General features: G+C 38.9%; 1 protein-coding gene across 1 annotated transcript; it reads right to left on the bottom strand.

Moving 5' to 3' along the window:
* Positions 1 to 1,940: 1,940 nt before the first annotated feature.
* On the bottom strand, positions 1,941 to 20,893 carry gmppb (GDP-mannose pyrophosphorylase B). The gene is made up of 10 exons (XM_073832509.1): positions 20,739 to 20,893; positions 12,258 to 12,454; positions 11,927 to 12,007; positions 11,785 to 11,833; positions 11,555 to 11,697; positions 10,305 to 10,463; positions 7,406 to 7,484; positions 5,725 to 5,852; positions 4,975 to 5,157; positions 1,941 to 2,625 (listed from the first exon to the last, which is right to left on the bottom strand). The coding sequence occupies exons 2-10, from the start codon at positions 12,384 to 12,386 to the stop codon at positions 2,494 to 2,496; spliced, it is 1,083 nt and encodes a 360-aa protein (XP_073688610.1). The 5' UTR covers positions 12,387 to 12,454; positions 20,739 to 20,893; the 3' UTR covers positions 1,941 to 2,493.
* Positions 20,894 to 22,061: the final 1,168 nt, after the last annotated feature.

Here is a 22,061-nt window from a genome sequence, read left to right as displayed (position 1 = left end):
CCAGTACATATAGCTTAGGCTCTGTCTACCAGTAAATATAGCTTAAGCTCTGTCTACCAGTAAATATATCTTAAGCTCTGTCTACCAGTAAATATAGCTTAAGCTCTGTCTTCGAGTAAATATAGCTTAAGCTCTGTCTACCAGTAAATATAGCTTAGGCTCTGTCTACCAGTAAATATAGCTTAAGCTCTGCCCAATAGTAAATACAGCTTAAGCTCTGTCTACAAGTACATATAGCTTAGGCTCTGTCTACCAGTAAATATAGCTTAAGCTCTGTCTACCAGTAAATATATCTTAAGCTCTGTCTACCAGTACATATAGCTTAGGCTCTGTCTACCAGTAAATATAGCTTAAGCTCTGTCTACCAGTAAATATATCTTAAGCTCTGTCTACCCGTAAATATAGCTTAAGCTCTGTCTACCAGTAAATATAGCTTAAGCTCTGTCTTCGAGTAAATATAGCTTAGGCTCTGTCTTCGAGTAAATATAGCTTATGCTCTGTCTACCAGTAAATATAGCTTAGGCTCTGTCTACCAGTAAATACAGCTTAGGCTCTGACTAACAAATGTACCTTAGGCTCTGCCTAATAGTAAATATAGCTTAAGCTCTGTGTACCAGTAAATATAGCTTAGGCTCTGTCTACCAGTAAATACAGTTTAGGCTCTGTCTACCAGTAAATATAGCTTAAGCTCTGCCCAATAGTAAATACAGCTTAAGCTCTGTCTACAAGTACATATAGCTTAGGCTCTGTCTACCAGTAAATATAGCTTAAGCTCTGTCTACCAGTAAATATATCTTAAGCTCTGTCTACCAGTACATATAGCTTAGGCTCTGTCTACCAGTAAATATAGCTTAAGCTCTGTCTACCAGTAAATATATCTTAAGCTCTGTCTACCCGTAAATATAGCTTAAGCTCTGTCTACCAGTAAATATAGCTTAAGCTCTGTCTTCGAGTAAATATAGCTTAGGCTCTGTCTTCGAGTAAATATAGCTTATGCTCTGTCTACCAGTAAATATAGCTTAGGCTCTGTCTACCAGTAAATACAGCTTAGGCTCTGACTAACAAATGTACCTTAGGCTCTGCCTAATAGTAAATATAGCTTAAGCTCTGTGTACCAGTAAATATAGCTTAGGCTCTGTCTACCAGTAAATACAGTTTAGGCTCTGACTAGCGAATGTACTTTAGGCTCTGCCTAATAGTAAATATAGTTTAATATTTGTTAAAAGTATACAGGTTCATGTTAATTCACAGTACATAAACTAATGTTAAAAGATACAAATTTACATTTTAATCATGTATGAATACTTTTTTAGCTTAATATTAATTAACATTAATAAATACTATTTAATTATTGTTCATATTAACTAATAAAGTTAATGTTTACAAATGAAACTGCATGATAAAGGGTTGCCAAAATTTTATATATTGTTCTCGCCCTGTGTGTGGATCTTAATGTGTAACCCTTTCATTGCTGTAACCTTTAAATCCAAACTGGCAGAGGGTTACTGTGAACGCATGTGCCTGCTGGGCACCGTTTTCCTGATGCTACCAGAATGGCGACTGCACTGATGGCAAGGGCCCGCCATCGCTGCTTGCAGCTATATTTTTTACTGGCTTTTTCTGAAAACAAGACAATATTTTTTACTTGTCTAGAAAATCCTTCTTGATTTGAGAATTTTTAGATATTTTGGCTGAAAATGACAAAAAAAATAGAAGGTTCATAAGCTGACATTAACTAAGAATGAACAACGGTGTTTATTAATCTTAGTTCATTTGAACATTTACTAATGCATTATTAAAATCAAAAGTTGTGCTTGTTTACATTAGTAAATGCACTGTGAATAAATGTATTGTTCATGTCACATTAACCAATGGGATATTAAAGTGTTAGCAAAATTTCCATTTGGATTCATCAAAAAAAAGCCAAAAAGATGTTTTCACATAACTTTTTTTTAATACAAAAGACATCAAGACCAAAAATCTTTGTGTACACAGACGTCTTTTCATCTTTGTTCATCCGCACAGGAAGTAACCATCAGATTTCTGCATGACCTTGAGTGATGAATAAAAAAACGATTTGCATAATTTAGTACATACAAGTTTTAGGTGTGAACAGTCTTTACAGTAATCATCTACTGCATCATCTGATACATAAACATACATATTTCATTCTTTCTACAGGCACCGAGTTTTATCCTGAAAGCATTACATGTCTCCGTTTACGAACGGAAAGCTAGACAGCTCACTAGTGTCTCAAAATCAACAAAATGTACCAAAGCAAGGTTCTGCATGGTCTAATTGTCAGTAATAGGGAACACAATGCAGAGGGAAATAAAAACAGCACTTGAGGGGTCAGACACCAAAGTCAGTAACTGCATACTTCAGATAACTTCACAAATAACACCAGTCCCATCAGCGGTCGATTCTCCCTATCATCCAGCGGTTCACTTTCCAAACACACTCGGGCACTTCGTGAGGGGTGGGAAAGGTTTTTCACATGATGATTCGTGGTTCAGGAACAGAGTCTGTGATGGATTTATGAGGCAGAACATTGGCACCGTTGATGTAGAGTTCATCGTTCACGATCACATCTTCACCCAGAACCGTAACGTTTTCCATCCGCACCTGACCGACACAAATCACACAGTATGCGTCATAAAAGTAGCCAAATGCAGTGTTGGAGGTAACACATTACAAGCAACGCAAGTTATGTAATAATAATACTTTTTCCAAGTAACTAGTAAAGTAACGCATTACTTTTTAAATGACAAGAAAATATCGGAGTTACTTTTTCAAATAAGTAACACCAGTTACTTTTTCCCCTCATTTATTGTTTAATAGCTCGCCTGTCCACATGTTAAGAGAAATTGTGATAAAGATGTTACTTAAATTAAATTAATTTATCTCGCTCACTTAAAAAACAAATACAGCGTTTTTTTTTTTTTAATTACTCAAGATAATCTAACATTTGTTTTCCCTTTTTATTACTAAAGAGTTTTCTCTTCTTCTGTGGTCTACTGTACAAATGTGAATTTACTTTTCTCCAAAGAGGCTTTTGGTGTAAAAAGGCTTTTCCATTTGCCAAAAATATAACTTTTCATATTAAAAACAAACAAGGAAGCCCTGCTCAGATTTGAAAAGTAACGCAAAAGTAACGTAACACATTACTTTCCACAAAAAGTAACTAAGTAACGTAATTAGTTTTTCAAATAAGTAACGCTAGTTACTTTTCCCCCCCATTTACTGATTAAAAGCTCTCCTGTCCCCATGTTTGAGAGAAATTGTGAGTAAGATGTTACTTTAAATCTAGAATAAATGTGAACATGCATTAATTCATCTCACTCATTAAAAAAACAAATACAGTGTTCTTCAAAATGAATAAAAACAGAAATTCAACGCAAACCTGCAATAATTAAATACGTTGAATCATACAAATATCCTTTCTGTATTTAATCCCATTTTATTAACCGATGTCTTTGCTGCCGACCTTCAATGATCCAATTCATCCACACTAACAAGCAAAAATTAGTCAAGATAATCTAACATTAGTTTTCCTTTTTTAAAATTGCTTTAGAGTTGACTTTTTTCTTCTGTGGTCTACTGTACAGACGTCAATTTACTTTTCTTGAAGCCTGAGGCTTTTGGTGTGAAAAGGCTTTTACATTTGACAAAAATAGAACTTTTTATATTAAAAACAAACAAGCCCTGTCCAGATTTAGAAAGTAACACAAAAGTAACGTAATGCATTACTTTTTTAGGGGGAAACTCAATATTGTAATGCATTACTTTTTAAAGTAACTTTCCCCATCATGCCAAAACAACCCAGTAATAGTTTCATGCTTGTCCACATTTATGAAATGACAAGTGGTTACTACTTTCATGCTTTGAAAAAAAAAAAGGTTAAAATTCTTCATAAAAGAGTTGAAACTGCTATGAAGAAAATAAATGAAAAGGTGGCGCTCTATTAATCAGCACTGCAAAAAATGCTCTTTTTACTTAGATTTTTATTCATTTTCAGCCTAAATGTCTAACAATTCATAATCAAGAAGTAAAAATTCTTGTCTTGTTTTCAGAAAAATCTAGTCAAAATTAGGTGTTTTTGCTTAAAACAAGCTAAATAATCTGCCAGTGGGGTTAGAAAAAAAAATCTTATTTCAAACCGAAAACCTGATTTTTTTTCCCCCATTGGCAGATTATTGAGCTTGTTTCAAGCAAAAAAATCCTTCTTGATTTAAGAATTTTTTGATATTTTGGCTGGAAACAAGACAAAAATCTAAGAAAGAAAACAATTTTTGCAGTGTAAATGAAAAATTTGTATTGCCATCTCAAACAACTTTTTACAGTTTGGCAAATTATATGCATTTTAATAATCAACAATTGCTATTAAGTAAAGAATTTCTTATTGTAATTATTCTACTAAATGTCTTAGTGATCTCCACTTGATTTTTAATGCCTTGGATGTGCATGCTTCAGAAACAAAACAAATGTCAATGAAATTATAAAGAAATTTCGGTAACACTTTCTACGCACTGCAAAGAATGCTTTTCTTACTTAGAAATTTGACACAAACCTGTGCGCTCTATTGCTCAACACTGCAAAGAATGCTTTTTTTTCAGATTTTTTTTGGTTGTTTTCAACCAAAATATCTAAAAATTCTTAAATCAAGAAGGATTTTCTAGACGAGTAAAAAATCTGTTCTCAGAAAAAACAAGTCAAAATTAAGTGAGTTTTTGCTTAGAACAAGCTAAATAATCTGCCAACGGGGTAAACGGAATACAAGATTTTAAAAAGAGAACAAGATTATTTTGATTGTTTCAAGCAAAAATGCACTGAATTTTGACTTGGTTTTTCTGAAAACAAGACCATTTTTACTCGTCTAGAAAGTCCTTCTTGATTTAAGAATTTTTAGATATTTTGGCTGGAACCAAGACAAAAAATCTAAGCAAGAAAAGCATTTTCTGCAGTGAAACTCACCCACTGCCCCACTGATGAGCTCCATCCCACAATGCACGACTCCAGCCAGGAATGTGAGCGTATGTGCGCCCCCTTCAGGACGGTGCAGCGCTTTACTCTCACGCCATCCTCCAGAACAACACCAGCTCCGATCGTCACATTGGGCCCGATGGTACAGTTTTCACCAATCACCGCCGTCGGGTCCTGGGTTGAGGTTAATTGACAAAAAGTAAGTCATATATTTTTGTTAGTATCATATTCTGCTTACTATATACTTACAAGCAGGGATTGAAATTATTTTTTTCACTCAGCAACCAATTTGGTTACTAAATATTTAAGTTACCAGCCATTCGTAACTTTTCCCAACAAAAAAACTGAAATACACCAATAGCGTGAGGCTGCTAACATGTGGCAAAGCTAGCGTTGCAAATCATTTGGTGCCAGTACTAGTACAAAAAAATAACATCTTAATATTTTCTAGGATTTTATTAACAACAGTATTGATTATTCATTATTATTACATGTAATTGCATCAAATAGTTCTATAGATGTGTGTCTTTCCCCATTCAAATAAATAAAGCTCTATTTGCTCTGAACATCTGTTAGAAAAACAGCTGACTTGCTTTAAAAGAATGCTACAAAACATAAGGAGAGATTATTTAGTGCTACTACCTTGTGTTCACAGTCTACGTATGAATATGAATATAAACAAGACAGAACATGAAGTAAAAGGTAATAAATGTTGACATAAGGAGTGGAAATGTGTCTCACCACAAGAACGTTTCCCAGGAAGCCCGGTCCGGTGCGGAGCCGCTCAGGGGCCTGCTGTCGTACCGACTGAAGATACATGCACATGCCTGTTAGGAAGTCTTTGGGCTGGCCAATGTCCATCCAGAAACCTGAAACACACACACACAATTAACAAAACTAAACGTATATCAGCGAGTTTAGTAAATATGAGATGCATACTATAACTGGATGTGATTGAAATTAAACCAAGTGTGTAAAGAAGGCACTCAGGGAGAGAATATAAATATAAATATTAGGCAGCACAACTTTTTCCAACACTGAGTGTAAATCAGCATATTAGCATGACTTCTGAAGGATCACACTAAAGAGTAAGTTCATAAATGATGTCACTGATTTTGGAAAAAAAAAAAAAAAAAAAAAAACACAAAATGACTTATTTTCAATATAAAAAAAAATTAAATCTGATGCTGCCCCAAAACTAACAATGCATGAAAGCCAATCTTCTTACTAATCTTTCACATGTCCAAGACTGTTAAAAAGGTAAGAAAAGAAAAAAAAAATCCAGTCCACAATTACCTTTTATATTGAAAATAAGTCATTATATGTGTTTTCTTTTTTTTTCAAAATCAGTGACATCATTTATGAACTTGGCAATTAAAGAGTCAAAATCCTGATTTTTTTCAAAAGATCAGGACTGAGGTTGATTAACAGATTTACGCAAAAAAAAAATTTTTTTAAATATTTATCCACTACATTTTTACAGCAGTTTAATTTGGTGAATGTTTTCATCCACGAACATGACGAAAGGGTAGTAAATTTGCCCAGAGCATCCAAAAATTTCAAAGCATTTTCTTAAAATATGTGTCAAAGTAAGATTTCTCACAAAAAATCATTTAATTTGCTTTAACAGAGAAAAAGTTGTGGCCAAATTAAGGCTCAACAGGACCCCACAGTGGACAAAAACGTCCACAACAACACATAAGGGTTAAGACTTATTAAATTTCAATTTATATGAAATAAGACCTAAAATGTAATGGAAATATACATACATACAGTATATGTAATATTTAATGTGATTAATGTAAAAAAAAAAAAATTAATTCTAAACTAAAATGTCATTAATGATATTTATTACTACAATATACCCTGAACTTTCCATGACAGCAGACAAAATTGATTTTTATTAGCAATATTTTCATCAGTGTTTATATTTTTCTATTCACCTTTATAAAGTTTTTTTTTGCATCACTTTTCATTTCAAATAATTACAATTCAACAAATTCTACAGGGCTGCTACCAGGCAGATTAAATCATTTACACTGCAAAATTACAAGTGCAATGAATAATATAGAAATAATGTTCTAAGATTCATTTTTTAAACACATTCATGAATTTACAAACAAGACATCTTCATTCTGTCCAATGAGTGTGAACAGCCATTAGGTCCGTCAGACCAAAGATATTTTAGCGGTAATGTGACCAAAAATATTTAAGAATCTGAATTTTTAAAACATTATTTAAGACTTTTTAAGATTTTTTTAATGAGCCGCGGACACCCTTGATAAACATTAGAAACTTCTTTAAAAAAAAACATTACAAATCTTACTGATCCCAATTTTTTTGAACGGCAATGTATATCACTGAAAGTAGCTGGAGTACTGATAATATAACGGCTGTATTGGAATAATCCTTTATCCTTTACCTTGCAGCTCCATGGCATAAAGGTGTCCCTCCTCGGCCATGACAGGAAATATTTCCTTCTCAATGGAAGTGGGTCGCAACTGAGTACAAAATACAGAAAAGATCAGCTTCAGCAAAATGAAAACAAGTTAAATATTAATGGAATAGTAAAGAAAATTGTCCCACTTCCTCAAAGATTTTACTCGCAAACTGACCTAAGATACTGTCTCACAAAAATCCAATCAGAGTTTGAGGAGAAACTGTCTGTCAACATCTACATTTCAATGCACACATTTATGCATTTGACAGACACTTTGAAACTCAGAAGTGGTATGAATGCATTTACATTGCAACTGTATAAATACATAATAAATTAATTAAAAATACATTTCCTTTTTGACCTTTTTTGACCGTTTTTTTATGCACCTGTCAAGCTTAAGATTTTGGCTATTTGGGTGTTTCATAAAGTGTTTTTCAGACTAGTGGGAAGAAAACATCCAGAAGACACTTTTAAGAGTTTCTTTTAAAGCACTGTATCTACTTGTGTCAACAGATTTCAATTACAATACATATTTTTAAAGGCCATGAGTTTTTTCTCCTACACTGAGCCATAAATCTCCACTTCAGTAGCACTTACGCACACCAAACTTTACATTTCTATTCCTGTCTATATCCTGAAGGTTTTTACAGAGGGATTTGTTCATATATAATCAGCTTGATTTTATACATTTTAGTCCCTCCCAAAAATATATTGTTTTTTGTCTAAGTATTTTTTGACAAAATGAGATCCCTCTGTAAAAACACTTTCTAATATGTCAAAAAAAAAAATTAAACAAGAATTTTGAAACAGACTTCATCCAGTGTTTAGAGTTTTGTACTAGAAATGTATGCAAATTAGCACATATTTCATTAAATAATGTCTCATTTGCATATTTAAACCTAACATTTTAGAAAACTTGTAAAACAAAAAATGTTTGAAATTATCAATGTAATCAATCAACTGAGTAAGTAAAGTGATAACTATTAGTTAATTTTTTTTTTACCCTATTCACCTGCAGTGTCTTGCCTATAAAATATTATAAGTGGATCTTCCAGTATCAAAAACAGTAAGACTCTGACTTCTTTTTCGCATCATGATGAAAGCCTTTTCATAAAGTTATTTTATAATGTGTTACAGTACAAACTGCAATTCAATGACGATATATTTTACATCATGCACTGCAAAAAATGCTTTTCTTACTATTTTTTTGTCTCGTTTCCAGACAAAATATCAAAAAATTCTAGATGGGTAAAAATTATTTAATCCTTCTAAGAATTTTTTGATATTTTGGCTGGAAACAAGATACAAAAATCTAAGTAAGAAAATCACTTTTTGCAGTGTGAGAATGATAATTTGAGAGGAGAAATATGCCCGTCATGAATTGCCACAATTAAGCAATAAGGTACTTGAGGCCGTGCTGTATCGTGAATAAATCACGGCTGAAGGGCGTTGTTAGGCAACCCTGCAACCCCTTCAGCCGTGATTTATTCATGATACAGCACGGCCTCAAGTACCTTATTGCTTTTATAAAACGGTTACCACACAATAAAAATATTAAAATCAAAAATATATATTAATTTATATATATTAAGTTGTACGTTTTCATAAAGTAAAATCATTAACTGCCTTCCGCTGTAAAAAGTAGTCCCTAACTGCTGCAGCTGTGTTTACGTTGCTAAGGGTGGTTGCTAAGGGGGTTCAATGATACACAAAACCGTTGAGTGAAGCGGTCATAGCAGTGCCGTATCATGAATACGACACAGCTGCTGACCAATCAGAATTGAGGAATGGAACTAACCGTTTTATAATGCAATATAATGTACTTTAATAATGTACAAAACCATGCTTTAGGCTTTAAAGGGATAGTTCACCCAAAAATGAAAATGTGATGTTTATCTGCTTACCCCCAGAGCATCCAAGAAGTAGGTGACTTTGTTTCCTCAGCAGAACACAAACGAAGATTTTTAACAAAAACCGGTGCAGTCTGCCAGCCAAATAATGGCAGTCAATGGTTACCAAATCTTTAGAGGAAAGAAAAACATGCACATACAAATTACATCCTGCGACTCGTGACGATACATTGATGTCTTAAGACACGAAACGATTGGTTTTTGTGAGAAACTGAACAGTATTTGTCTCAGCATTTTTACCTTTGATACACAGCCACGTCCATCTGTCATGAGCACGAGTTTAGCTTTCGGCTCGTTACATGTGAACGCGCTCTGGCGTAGCATACGCAAACGCCGGAAGCGATCTGTCGCATGTATACGACACTCATTGTTTACACAGTGCACAGAGATTGAGGGTATAGCGGCTATTCAAAATGGTAATTACTTGCGCTTATCCTGATTGTTTAAACCGATTTAAAGCTGAAAGATTACATTTGCTTGCGCAAACTCATCCGGGACTTTTAACCGATTTCCCCTCAAGGCATTTGCGTATTCTACGCCAGAGCGCTACACGGGTAACGAGCCGGATGCAAAGCTCGTGCTCATGACAGATGGACATTGCTGTGTATCAAAGGTAAAAAATGATATAAATACTGTTCAGTTTCTCACAAAAAACGATCGTTTCGTGTCTTAGGACATCAGTGTATCATCACGAGCCGCAGGGTGTAATTTGGATTTGTCTGTGCATGTTTTTGTTTTACTTTTAAAGGTCTGGTGCCCATCCACCTCTATTATTTGGCTGGCAGACTGCACCGTTTTTTGATAAAAATCTTCGTTTGTGTTCTGCTGAGGAAACAAAGTCACCTACTTCTTGGATGCCCTGGGGGTAAGCAGATAAACATCAAATTTTCATTTTTGGGTGAACTATCCCTTTAAGCAATACAGTATGTATTGATTGCAGTTGAACATTCTTATAAAATGACAGTCCTGACCTGGATTCTCTTCAGCATGGCAGGACTGAAGATGTACATCCCAGCATTGATTTTGTTGGAGACAAACACTTGCGGCTTCTCAACAAAACGGTGTATTCGTCCTGTGTCTCCTTCATACACAACCACACCATACTTGGATGGTTCTTCCACTTTTGTCACCTGAAACATCGTAAAAAAAAATTACATTTTAGTATATTTGACCTATATTTAAAATGACATTTAAGTATACTTGACTTATACATAGAAAAAGTATATTTGAGCTCTACTTGTGCTGTGAGAATCTGTGTTTGCATTGTTATACGCTAGGTGCGCCATTACACATCTTCTGAACAGAATTTACAAAACACAAGTGAAGAAGAAACCGAAACAACAGATGCTTCCACATGTAATCTAAACAGCATCAAAACCATAGATATGGAAAACTGAGTAACGTTATGGAATAAAATGAAAGAGGTAATAATGCCTGTCAAGCTTTGGGGTGTTGATCAGTGTTTTTTGTAGCTTTTTGTTCAAAATGTTGTTTATTTATTTTGTATTTATAAAAATTACCCACATTCAAGTGTTTATAAAAATGAGGGAAGCATGATGCTAGAATAAAACGTTTTTGTTTACAAGCAGATGCCATTCTTTCTTTTGATGTTTTGTTGAGATATTCATAGCAAAATATATGCAAATTAATACCTAAATTGAGACATAGTAGTATAAGTGTGATGTAAAGAAAACTTACGAGTATACTTGCAGTATAAAACCACTAAACTAGTAGTTTACTTCAAAGTGTACTAAAAATGCATAAATAGTATTTAATTAGTAAACAGTATCAGTGTATATAAGTCCACTTTTAGTATACTTGCAGTACAAACTGAAAACATAGATCCTAGTTGTGTACTCAAAGTATACTTGTATATACTATAAAGTGGACCAATTTATCCCAAGGAGTATTGAAATAGTACACTTAAAAGTATACTACTAGTACACTGATATTTGTATACTTACTTCATAAAGTATACCTAAAAATATACTTAAGTATACTTAATAAAATAAACTTCAAGTATACTTCTTTTTGGTAAGGGACATCAGGTTAAGATCTAAAAAAAAGTACTTGTCTCATACAGTGCCTTGAAAGGAGCTGTTAAACGTCTTATGATAAGAGTATGGAGATGAGTCATAATTCAGCATTGCATAATTCAAATCTCAGACAGTGAGACCATAGTTTCCACAACATTTCAGATTTGCAAATGAAATTGGCTTACAACAATCGTGCCCTCTCTGCCGTGCCGCTGGTGGAACTTCAGCATATCGTCGAAGGGGAAATCGCAGATTACATCACTATTGAGAACGAAAAACGGCTCCTCGTTGTCGGTCAGCAACTCTCGGGCCAAAGCCAAAGGACCAGCTTAGAAAACAAAAACAAAAAAGCAGATTTACAGTATTACTCTGGATGAGTTTGTGCTATCAAAGCGATATGAAAGTGTTCACCTACCGGTGCCTAGAGGCTCCTTTTCATGCGAAAGGGAGATTTTTATTCCAAGCTGTGCAAATCACAAATAACACTGCATGACTTTGATATTCACCACGTATGATGAGAAAGTGCATTTTAAATGAGCCAAACCCGATAAGCATACCCTCTGCTCTTGAGCTCTCATCTCTCGCTCCAACAGGTCAGACATGTAGCTCACAGCCAAGATGACATGACGCACTCCAGCCTGAACACACCAAGAAAGACACCAAAAGTTAATATCTATGTGGTTGACAGAAGGCTGGGATTGGGTAGCAATATTAAAACCTGTTCTGGCCCAGTTCAGGGCTGGTTATAAGTTACTATTTGGCTGAGATTTGACCCAGTTATGGCCCATGTGTGGCTCACGTCTGTTCCAGATCTGGGCCAGAAGTCAATTGCTATGTGGGATATGACTGTAAATCCAAATTGAAAGAGGAAAAAAATCAAACACCTACCTTGACTAAAGCCTCCACCTGATGGAGCAGGATTGGTTTGTTGCAGAATTCGACCAGCGGTTTGGGCACAGTGAGCGTGAGCGGCCGTAACCTCGTGCCATAGCCACCGACGAGAATCAGAGCTTTCATTATGGGTCAGTAGAGCAGGACGCAGTCAGTGCAGAAGGGCATCAGGTGTAATTATTTATATGCAGAGCCTGAAAAAGAAAATGAGATACATTTTGAGTCAAAGTCGGCTTTATTGTCAATTCTGCCAGGTAAAATTGCGTTACTCTCAGATCCTTAGTGCATAGCTGATAATGTTAAATACAAAAGGTAGAATTTAAAAATTATAAATAAATACAATTATACATATAATCTAACATTTTTTCTTTTATTATAATATACATGTAAGGGCAGACGGCAGAGAGTGCAAACCAAACAGAGTACATGACATTACATTGAGCAGGCGCTTTTATCCAAAGCGACTTACAAAAGAGGACAATGGTAGCAATCAAAAACAACAAGAGTCTCACTTAGCCTAATGTAGTACATGTATCAAGGTTTTTTAAATTTTATAATAAATAAAAAGAAAATAGATCAAATTAAAAAAAAAGAAAAAGCAAGCAAGTGTTAGAGGCCTAAAAATAGATAGATAGAACAGAAGAACAGCGAAGCTAGTTTTAGTTATTTTTTTGTTTGCTTTTTTGTTTAAAGAAAACAAGCGCTAAGTTAATTGATAGAGATTTTTTTTGCTTTTTTGTTGTTGTTTTGTTTTAAGAAAACAAGCAGTAAGTAAATTAATAGAGATAAAATACAACAAGAACAGAGAAGCTAGTGTTAGTTTTTTTTTTTGTTTGCTTTTTTGTTGTTGTTTTATTATTATTATTATTATTATTATTTGTAGTTCTTGTTTTTGTTTTGCTTCTTTTAGAAAACAAGCAGTAAGTAAATTAATAAAAGACAGAAAACAACAAGAACCAGGAAGCTGGTGTTAGTTATTTTTTTTGTTGTTGATTTTTTTTTTTAAGAAAACAATAGAATAGAGAAAGAATACAACAATAATCGAAAAGCTAGTGTTAGTTATTTTTTTGTTTGCTCTTTTTTGTTGTTTTATTTATTTATTTTAAGAAAACAAGCAGTAAGTAAATTAATAAAGATAGAAAACAACAAGAACCGGGAAACTAGTGTTAGTAAGTTTTTTTTTTTTTTTTTTTTTGCTTTTTTTTAAGAAAACAAGCAGTAAGTAAATGAATAGAGAAAGAATACAACAAGAATCGAAAAGCTAGTGTTAGTTATTTTTTTGTTTGCTCTTTTTTGTTGTTTTATTCATTTATTTTTATTTTTTTAAAAAAACAAGAAGTAAATTAATAGAGATAAAATACAACAAGAACAGAGAAGCTAGTGTTAGTTTTTTTGTTTGCTTTTATGTTGTTGTTTTATAATTATATTTTGTAGTTGTTGTTTTTGTTTTGCTTTTTTTAAGAAAACAAGCAGTAAATAAATTAATAAAGACAGAAAACAACAAGAACCGGGAAACGTCTAGGTTACGAAGGTAACCCTCGTTCCCTGAAGGAGGGAACGGAGACGTTACATGGGATCTCGCCTGAGAGACCGATCATCTCTGAGCCTTATATAAAAAAGGCCAATTGCAAATTGGCGAGTGGACGTGCGCGTCGGCCACTCCCCCGTACATACGGGTATATAAGATGGCGGCGCGCATCACTCAAACAGGTTTTCGCTGTAGAGCCGTCAAGCCGGCGTCAGCGCGATGCCAGGGGCGTGGCAGGGGAATGTAACGTCTCCGTTCCCTCCTTCAGGGAACGAGGGTTACCTTCGTAACCTAGACGTTCCCCTTCAGTCGAATCACTTCGACGTTACATGGGAACTAGCCCTATGGAAAAGGCCACGACCCTGACGCCGCGTTACGCACAACTTCACGTGCTGACAAGTATATGTGCCGGCAGGCGAAGTGTAACGTAACCTTCCCAACGCCCTGAGGCCCAATAAGGGGGCCCTTCCAGGGATGCCAGTTGTACTGAAGCATGGGTTGGGGGGCGGAGCACATGAATTTTACATGTGGAAATGAGAATAATTCAATATATCCATAAAGGCTTTTAGGGATATACGAGGGAAACAGCGGTCTCCTCCGCTGGATGATAAAAACTAAGCCACAACCTGCGGGGCGAAGGAGACCCAGGCAGGATCACAGTGCAGGACTACTCCACGCCTAGCCCTGACTGCGGGGCAGGAGGACCCAGGGTTCGCCGGAGGGAACATTCTGGGAAATAGCGCACGGATCCACGTGGGAATGGCGCCGCAAGCCGACACCAGCCGGTCTTCCCGCTCACCTGTGAGTCCTCATGTTAGGACACGGGAGAACGGCCTCTGCGCAAGGTTGTAGAACCAAGCGAAGGTAGGGTGTCGCCCAGCCCCCAGCTTCTGGTTTTTACATCTGCTGGTGAGGTGCCGTGAACCAAGGATCATGGCTGTCCCTGAGTATAACAGGGAGAAGGCATCTACCACCCATTTAGCCAACCTCAGTTCGGGGAGCATTCCCTTTCTGCTGAATCCCGAGGCAGATGAAGCTGCTTGGTGCGGCTGAAGTGCCGAGTGATTCAAGTTTCACATATTTAACGACACAACATCGCAAGGCTGGGTCTGCCTCCTCCAGCGCAGAGCTTGCAGATTCACCACCTGATCGCGGAAAGGCGTGGTGGGAACCTTGGGCACCGGGCCGGGGTCTCGACGGTAACGTGGAAGACGCCGGGCCCGAATTTCTCGACACACTTTGCTGGCAGAGAAGCTTGTAGGCCCTCTTAATGGGAGCCAGGGCAGTCAGGAGCGCTGTCTTAATGACAGGAATCTTAGCTCGACTGAGGCCAGTGGCTCCAATGGAGCGACCCGCGGCCCTGGAAGGCGACGGGGAGGTCCAAGAGGTATGAGGTGCGTTCTAAGCACCTCTGAGGAACCTGAGCTTGTCGGTATTCTACCCTCTTAAAGGAAGCGTTACTCTGAAAGAGGCAGCTGGCAATGAGAGGAATCGGAAGACGAGCGGATGTGGCTGGCCTACCGATATACTCCAAACTAGCTGCGTCACGGGGTGGAGTCGCCATCCTGCTGGTGGGTGGACTGCCGTGAGAGCCGATAGGCTGCACGGTTGAGTTTCCCTGCTTCAAGTGAATGGCAAGTAGCAAAATCTGCCACGTTGGACTCCATGGGAGCAGATGGGGAGGTTGTAAGCCTCTGTCGTACATGGCAACCCAACCCGTGGTAAGCCACGGGCTGGCTTGTCGGCCAAACTGCGGGAAAACGCCAGTCCGGAGTGGGCCGAGATGCCATGCCCATCATGGGACTCGATCGTGCTGAAGCAGTCTCACATGAACAAGCTTAGCGGCTCTTAAGCGGCTTAGAGCTGTCATGTGCCCCAGGAGCCTCAAATTTGAGAGGACCGCTATGTTGTGCCTGATTGACTCAGGAACTACAGCACTGACTGCGCGCTCTTGGTAGTAAGGCGGGCTGTCTTGTGGACCGAGTCGGGCTCCCGACCGAGGGAACGAATTCCTTCGGTTGGCCTGAAGGACCAGATGGCGGGGGTGCCGAAGCACCAGGTCCCCAAGTTCGCACAACGGAACTCACGAGTGGGCTGGCAAAGCACCAGTCGAAGAGACGGTTGATGATGCGAAGTCCTGTCTGCCGAAGAGGGGACAGGGGAGCTCCCATGGCCTAAAAAAGGCAGGAAGGAGGGGGACTGGCCAAATGGAAGCACCTCACGCTGAAGAGCTCGACCCCCGGAGCAGACCGACGAGGGGGTGTGCATCGGGGAGAATCGAGACGCGACAGCGGGTGCCCTTCAGGCAGATGGCTGCAACCCAGCCCTGGAGACGGAAACATACCTGTATGTGCTTCGTCGTGAGCGAGTGTGCCGACAGCCTGAAAGGGATCGGGACAGAGCTCCATCCAGGGCGGATATTAACCCACCACATTAACTGGACACGTGAAGTCGGGCTTTACTGAGAGATCCCGACTTCGTCCCGGGGGAGGGACAGGCTGGATCGCGTTCTTCGCCAGTAGGAACGCGACCTCCGCAGGCAGAACAGAGGCACGCCTGCCCGAATAAGAATGTAAGGGGTACCTCTGAGTCTGGGCGGACGCCTGGGGCCGGGCCGTACCGTCCGTATCAACCAGCGTAGTGGTATCAACGGAACGTTGACCGACGTGACCGTGGTGGGGCAGCCTATGGGGAGACAGGGAAGGAGACAGAACCCAGAAGGATGAACAACCTGGAAAAATGTCTAACTGCACTAAGCAGTGCTTACCTTCTTCCCTGGATCCCGCACTGGCGAAGGCCGGCCGCGAGTCTGGTTCCGAGGAGTGTAAGTGCTGCTCAGGAAGGAAACTCGAGGCCGAAGCCAGAGGTGAGAAATTTGCTCTTTTTGAGAAAATGTGGGTACCGTCAACCGATGGCCGACGGCAGCATTGAAGTACACAGAGGCTCCCGGCCCTCCACCGGGAGCGGGGAGCGTTAGATGTTAGCATCCCCTAAAGAGCAGTCTCAATCACCTGTAGAGGCCCGCGTCAGGGACGTTTCGCAGTTTTCCTGCGAGTGTTTCGGGCCGGTCCCTTTGCCGCGGGCGGCGCCACTCTCCTGCGGCTGGCTCTGCGCTTGCGGGCCCTTCTCGCCGACCTGGCGTCGTGGGCCTCCGCGGAGGGGGGAGCCGTAGATGTTGCGGCTGCAGGGGGGCGCGCTCGGCGACGTGCAGGCGGAGGTGGTGCCTCCGGCAGCGGGATGGAAGCTTTGCGGCGGGGCAAGATGTGTTTAACCGCCTCCGTCTGTCTGTGGGCTGCCGAGAACTGGTGGGCAAAGTCCTCGACAGCGTCGCCGAAAAGGCCACTCTGGGAGATGGGAGCGTCGAGAAAGCGTGCTTTGTCGGTATCTGCCATCTGGGCCAGAGAGAGCCATAGGTGTCGCTCCTGGACCACAGCCGTGGACATCACCTGACCAAGGGCCCGTGCCGCGACCTTCGTCGCACGAAGGGCGAAGTCGGTGGCAGCGCGGAGTTCCTGCATCGTGCCTTGGTCAGGACCACCCTCGTGCAGCTGTTTCAACCCCTTGGCCTGGTAGACCTGCAGGGCTGCCATCGCATGCAGGGCCGAGGCGGCCTGGCCCGCTGAGTGAAAGGCGCGGCCGCAAGGGCGGACGAGCGCTCGCAGGCCTTGGAGGGGAGACGCGGTCGGTCCCGCCAGGTGGCGGCGCCACGCGGGCAGAGGTTGCACTGCCACAGCGCGCTCGACCTGGGGAACCGACACATATCCCTGGCCGCCCCGCCATCAAGGGTGGCGAGGGGAGAGGAGCTGGGCAGCGGGCAAGATGAAAAGGGCGCCCGCCAGTCTTAACCAACTCCTCGTGCACCTCCGGGAAGAATGGCACCGGGGAGGGCGAGGCGATGCCGCCGGAGCCGTCCCCAGGAACCAGTCGCCCAGCCGAGAAGGATCGGCCGAGGGCGATGGAGTAACCTCCAGACCGATCCCCCTGGCGGCTCGGAGAAGCATAGCCGAGAGCTCGGAGTCTGTGTCCGACGGCGCAGCAACCGCGGAGGGGCGCCGCGCCGCCGGAAGAGCGTCCTCACTCCCTGACTCTCCCTCTGACGCAGCGACTGACATCTCTTCCCCCTGTGGAGCGCCAAAGGAGACGCCCAGCCCGGCTGGCGGGGAGGTGTACTGCTTCGGCATCTCGACGGGGGTATGCTGGCGGGCGGAAGACCGCAGGGCTTTTGGAGCCGGCGGAACGTTCGGCACCGTGACTCGGAATTCCCCCTCGTGCCTCGCCACAGCGGCGGAAAAGCTTCGCGGGCCGTGGGGCGCGAAGAGGGGCCTGCCCGCGAGCGAGCGGCGGGTCCTCAGCATACCCATGGTCATGCTTTCGCAATGAATGCATGAACCATCCGTGAAAGCTGCTTCAGCATGTTCGATGCCCAGACATACGAAGCAGCTTTCATGTCCGTCCAGTGAGGTGAGGTAACCGCCGCACCCAGAAGCGCACGGCCGGAAAGCCATTCTGAAAAGAACGTCTTTACACAGCCGTGAGAATTGCTCTTTTAGTCCCGGTCTGCCCAGGGAGGAAACCGCGGCACCACTGTGCACTCAATGGGGCTTGCTCGCTGGAGAGCAGGAGGCTTTTTGTGGCCGTGAAAACGGCCGCCCGCGGGACCCCGCTGGCGGCGCCGAGAAATTCACTCTTTCAGTAGATTGTCTCTTATTCGATCGGCGCACACCAGCAGAGAAGAGCAGCAGCAGGAACGTGAAGTTTTCTTCTTTTGGAGAAGCAGAAGGCTTGAGCATGAAGGCTCTGAAAGCGAAATTCTGTTTGAGTGATGTGCGCCGCCATCTTATATACCCGTATGTACGGGGAGTGGCGACGCGCACGTCCACTCGCCAATTTGCAATTGGCCTTTTTTATATAAGGCTCAGAGATGATCGGTCTCTCAGGCGAGATCCCATGTAACGTCGAAGTGATTCGACTGAAGGGGAACTAGTGTTAGTAAGTTTTTTTTTTTGCTTTTTTTTTAAGAAAACAAGCAGTAGGTAAATTAATAGAGAAAGAATACAACAAGAACCGGGAAACTAGTGTTAGTAAGTTTTTTTTTGTTTTTGTTTTTTTTGCTTTTTTTTAAGAAAACAAGCAGTAAGTAAATTAATAGAATAGAAGCTAGTGTTAGTTAGTTATTTTTTGGTTTTTGTTTGCTTTTTTTGTTGTAGTTTTTTTTTTTTTTAAAGACAACAAGCAGTAAGTAAATAAATAGAAATAGAATACAACTAGAACCGAGAAGCTAGTGTTGGTTTTTTTTTTTTTTTTTTTTGCTTTTTTGATTGTTTGTTTTTTGGTTTGTTTTTTTGTTTTTTAAGAAAACAAGCAGTGAGTAAATTAATAGAGAAAGAATACAACAAGAATCGAAAAGCTAGTTTTAGTTATTTTTTGTTTGCTCTTTTTTTGTTGTTATATTTTTTTTATTTTTTGTTGTTTTTTTTTGTTCTAAGAAAACAAGCAGTAAATAAATTAATAGAATAGAAGCTAGTGTTAGTTAGTTTTTTTTTTGGTTTTTGTTTGCTTTTTTTGTTGTAGTTTTTTTTTTTTTTTTAAAGAAAACAAGCAGTAAGTAAATAAATAGAAATAGAATACAACGAGAACCGAGATGCTAGTGTTAGTTTTTTTTTTTTTTTTTTTTTTTTTTGCTTTTTTGATTGTTTGTTTTTTGGTTTGCTTTTTTGTTTTTTAAGAAAACAAGCAGTGAGTAAATAAATAGAAATAGAATACAACGAGAACCGAGAAGCTAGTGTTAGTGTTTTTTTTTTTTTTTTTTGCTTTTTTGATTGTTTGTTTTTTGGTTTGCTTTTTTGTTTTTTAAGAAAACAAGCAGTGAGTAAATAAATAGAAATAAGAACCGAGAAGCAAGTGTTAATTAGATTTGTTGTTGTGTTTTTTTTAAGAAAACAAGTAAGTAAATTAATAGAAAATAAGTCTAAAAGGGCAAGCTTTTTCTTTGTTTTAGAATAGAATTAGAATAGAGGGTGCTAGAGTTAGGACATACAGAGAATTAAAATTGCATTACTCTCAGATCCTTAGTGCATAACAAATAATATTAAACACAAAAGGTGGAATTTAAAAATTACAAATAAATACAATTATACATATAATCTAAAAAAAAAAAAAAAAAGTATGACAGAGAGAAACCAAACAGTATAGTGGAACTAACAGATTTAACAAGTCCTAATTATATCAGTGTACATAAAGGGCTTCGGACACTTGTACTCTGATCATCACAAAGGAAAATATTTGATACCTTTACCTTTACGTTCCAAGAGAACACACCCACCGAACACACCTGGAATACCTGAAAATCATCTCTCTAACAACGACTCATCTTTAACTTGACTGATATTTTATACTACAGTCCCACTAACTCCTTCTTTATTAATAATAATAATAATAATAATATGTTTAATTTTTTATAGCGCCTTTCAAGAACCCAAGGTCACTTTTACAAAATAATACAAGCAGAAAAACAAATAATACAAGCAATTGGCAAACAAGATACATCAGAAAAGCAGAGGGGACATTCAGACAAGCAAGTGTTTAAAAGTTTTAGTTATTATTAATATTACCAACATTTTTGAATAACACCAAACCTATGAAAACCATGAGATAACACAAACTGCCAATGATAAAATGACAAATGTAAAACAATGGGGTGATTTTTATAACGATACTGATGGAGTTTCCATATATATTCCCATTATAAATAATATTTTATTTTTGTAATTCATTTTGTATTTTAATCAGTTTACAGCTAACACGATAATTACAACAATCTATTTTAAAATATAAAATATAACGAATACAATTTAACAATTAACGTTATGTGTAACAATTATTGTATCAATGTGTTCTGCTACTGTAACGTTACTTCAAGCTCATGTTTCATGATTTAATGACAAACTCACCCAGTAACCGATACACCTGCTGCTCTGGTTGAATTATTATCTTCAAATGGTCAACAAAACAAAGGAACTTCCACAGATAAACTCTTTTTACGCTTTAAGCGGGTGTCTCTATGTCAGATTTGCAGGTCTATAACAATATTCTGTGATGAAGTCAGTTTAGTTCCGTATTGATGACGCGGCTCTAGATCTGTGTCGTCACGGGTCACTGGACTGTACCACTTTTGCAAAGGTACCACTGGAAATTTGCCTTACATTACGTAAGATTTAACGTCTTGCAAACATCTTTTAAACGATTGAAAAGTATTTTATAGCTATGTATTTACGACATAATACCTTACGTTGCTTATTATAAGCAAACAAATGGATTAACCGTTATATTGTCTCTGGTTTCCCCCCATTAGAATGACACAGGCGGCCACATGGACCAATCATTTCATAACAACGTGGCGCGGAAGTGAATAAGAACAGAATCAACTCCATAAGAAAAGTCAACCAGCTGCATTTCTACATACGTATGCATAGTATGGACAGATCATATGACCAGCTGAATACTATTAGATGAGCACTATTTCTGATGAGAACATAACTAGAAATGGCTTTAGTTGGATGCTGACACTTCTGTCTTCTTCTTAATCATTTCATAATTTATTCATTTTGTGTTCAACACTGACTTGAAATGGTTGACTTCCTCTAAGTGTCCACCAGATGTCATCAAAAACCTAACTTGAAACTTTTAAGTGCTGTCAAACGATTAATTGCATTGAAAATTGTTTTTTTGTTTGTTTTTTTGTTTACATAATATATCAAAGTGTACTTTGTATATTTATTAAATATATGTTTATATTTAAATGTATTTACATGTTTATATTCATATGTGACCCTGGAGCACAAAACCAGTCATAAGGTTAAATTTTACAAAACTAAGATGTATACATCATATGAAAGCTCAGTAAATAAGCTTTCTATTGATGTATGGTTTGTTAGGATAGGACAATATTTGGCCGAGATACATCTATTGGAATATCTGGAATCTGAGGGTGCAAAAAATCTAAATACTGAGAAAATCACCTTTAAAGTTGTCCAAATTAAGTTCTTAACAATGCATATTACTAATCAAAAATGACATTTTTGAGTTACATCGAGTTATAAAGTCAGAATTAGAAGATATAAATATAGATTTATGGATAAAGTCAGAACTGTGAGATAAAATGAATAAATGTTATGTAAAAATGTTCATAGTAATATGTTTAAATATATTTCATGCTGTAACTGTAGGGCTCATACAGCATGTCCCCAATGAACAGCATATATCAAATTTATGCT

Source organism: Garra rufa, unplaced genomic scaffold (assembly GCF_049309525.1).
Source record: "Garra rufa unplaced genomic scaffold, GarRuf1.0 hap1_unplaced_002, whole genome shotgun sequence".
Classification (NCBI taxonomy): domain Eukaryota; kingdom Metazoa; phylum Chordata; class Actinopteri; order Cypriniformes; family Cyprinidae; genus Garra; species Garra rufa.
This window is presented reverse-complemented; position numbering and strand designations above follow the sequence as displayed.

Bases quoted from the DNA above. Each gene is read 5' to 3' on its own strand.
- gmppb (XM_073832509.1), bottom strand. From the start codon at position 12,386: ATGAAAGCTCTGATTCTCGTCGGTGGCTATGGCACGAGGTTACGGCCG. The intron at 5,853-7,405 runs GTAAAGGATAAA...TGTGTGTTTCAG, and splicing joins TTATGCCATGGAGCTGCAAG to GTTTCTGGATGGACATTGGC. The intron at 2,626-4,974 runs GTGAGTTTCACT...TGTGTCGGTCAG, and splicing joins GCTCATCAGTGGGGCAGTGG to GTGCGGATGGAAAACGTTAC.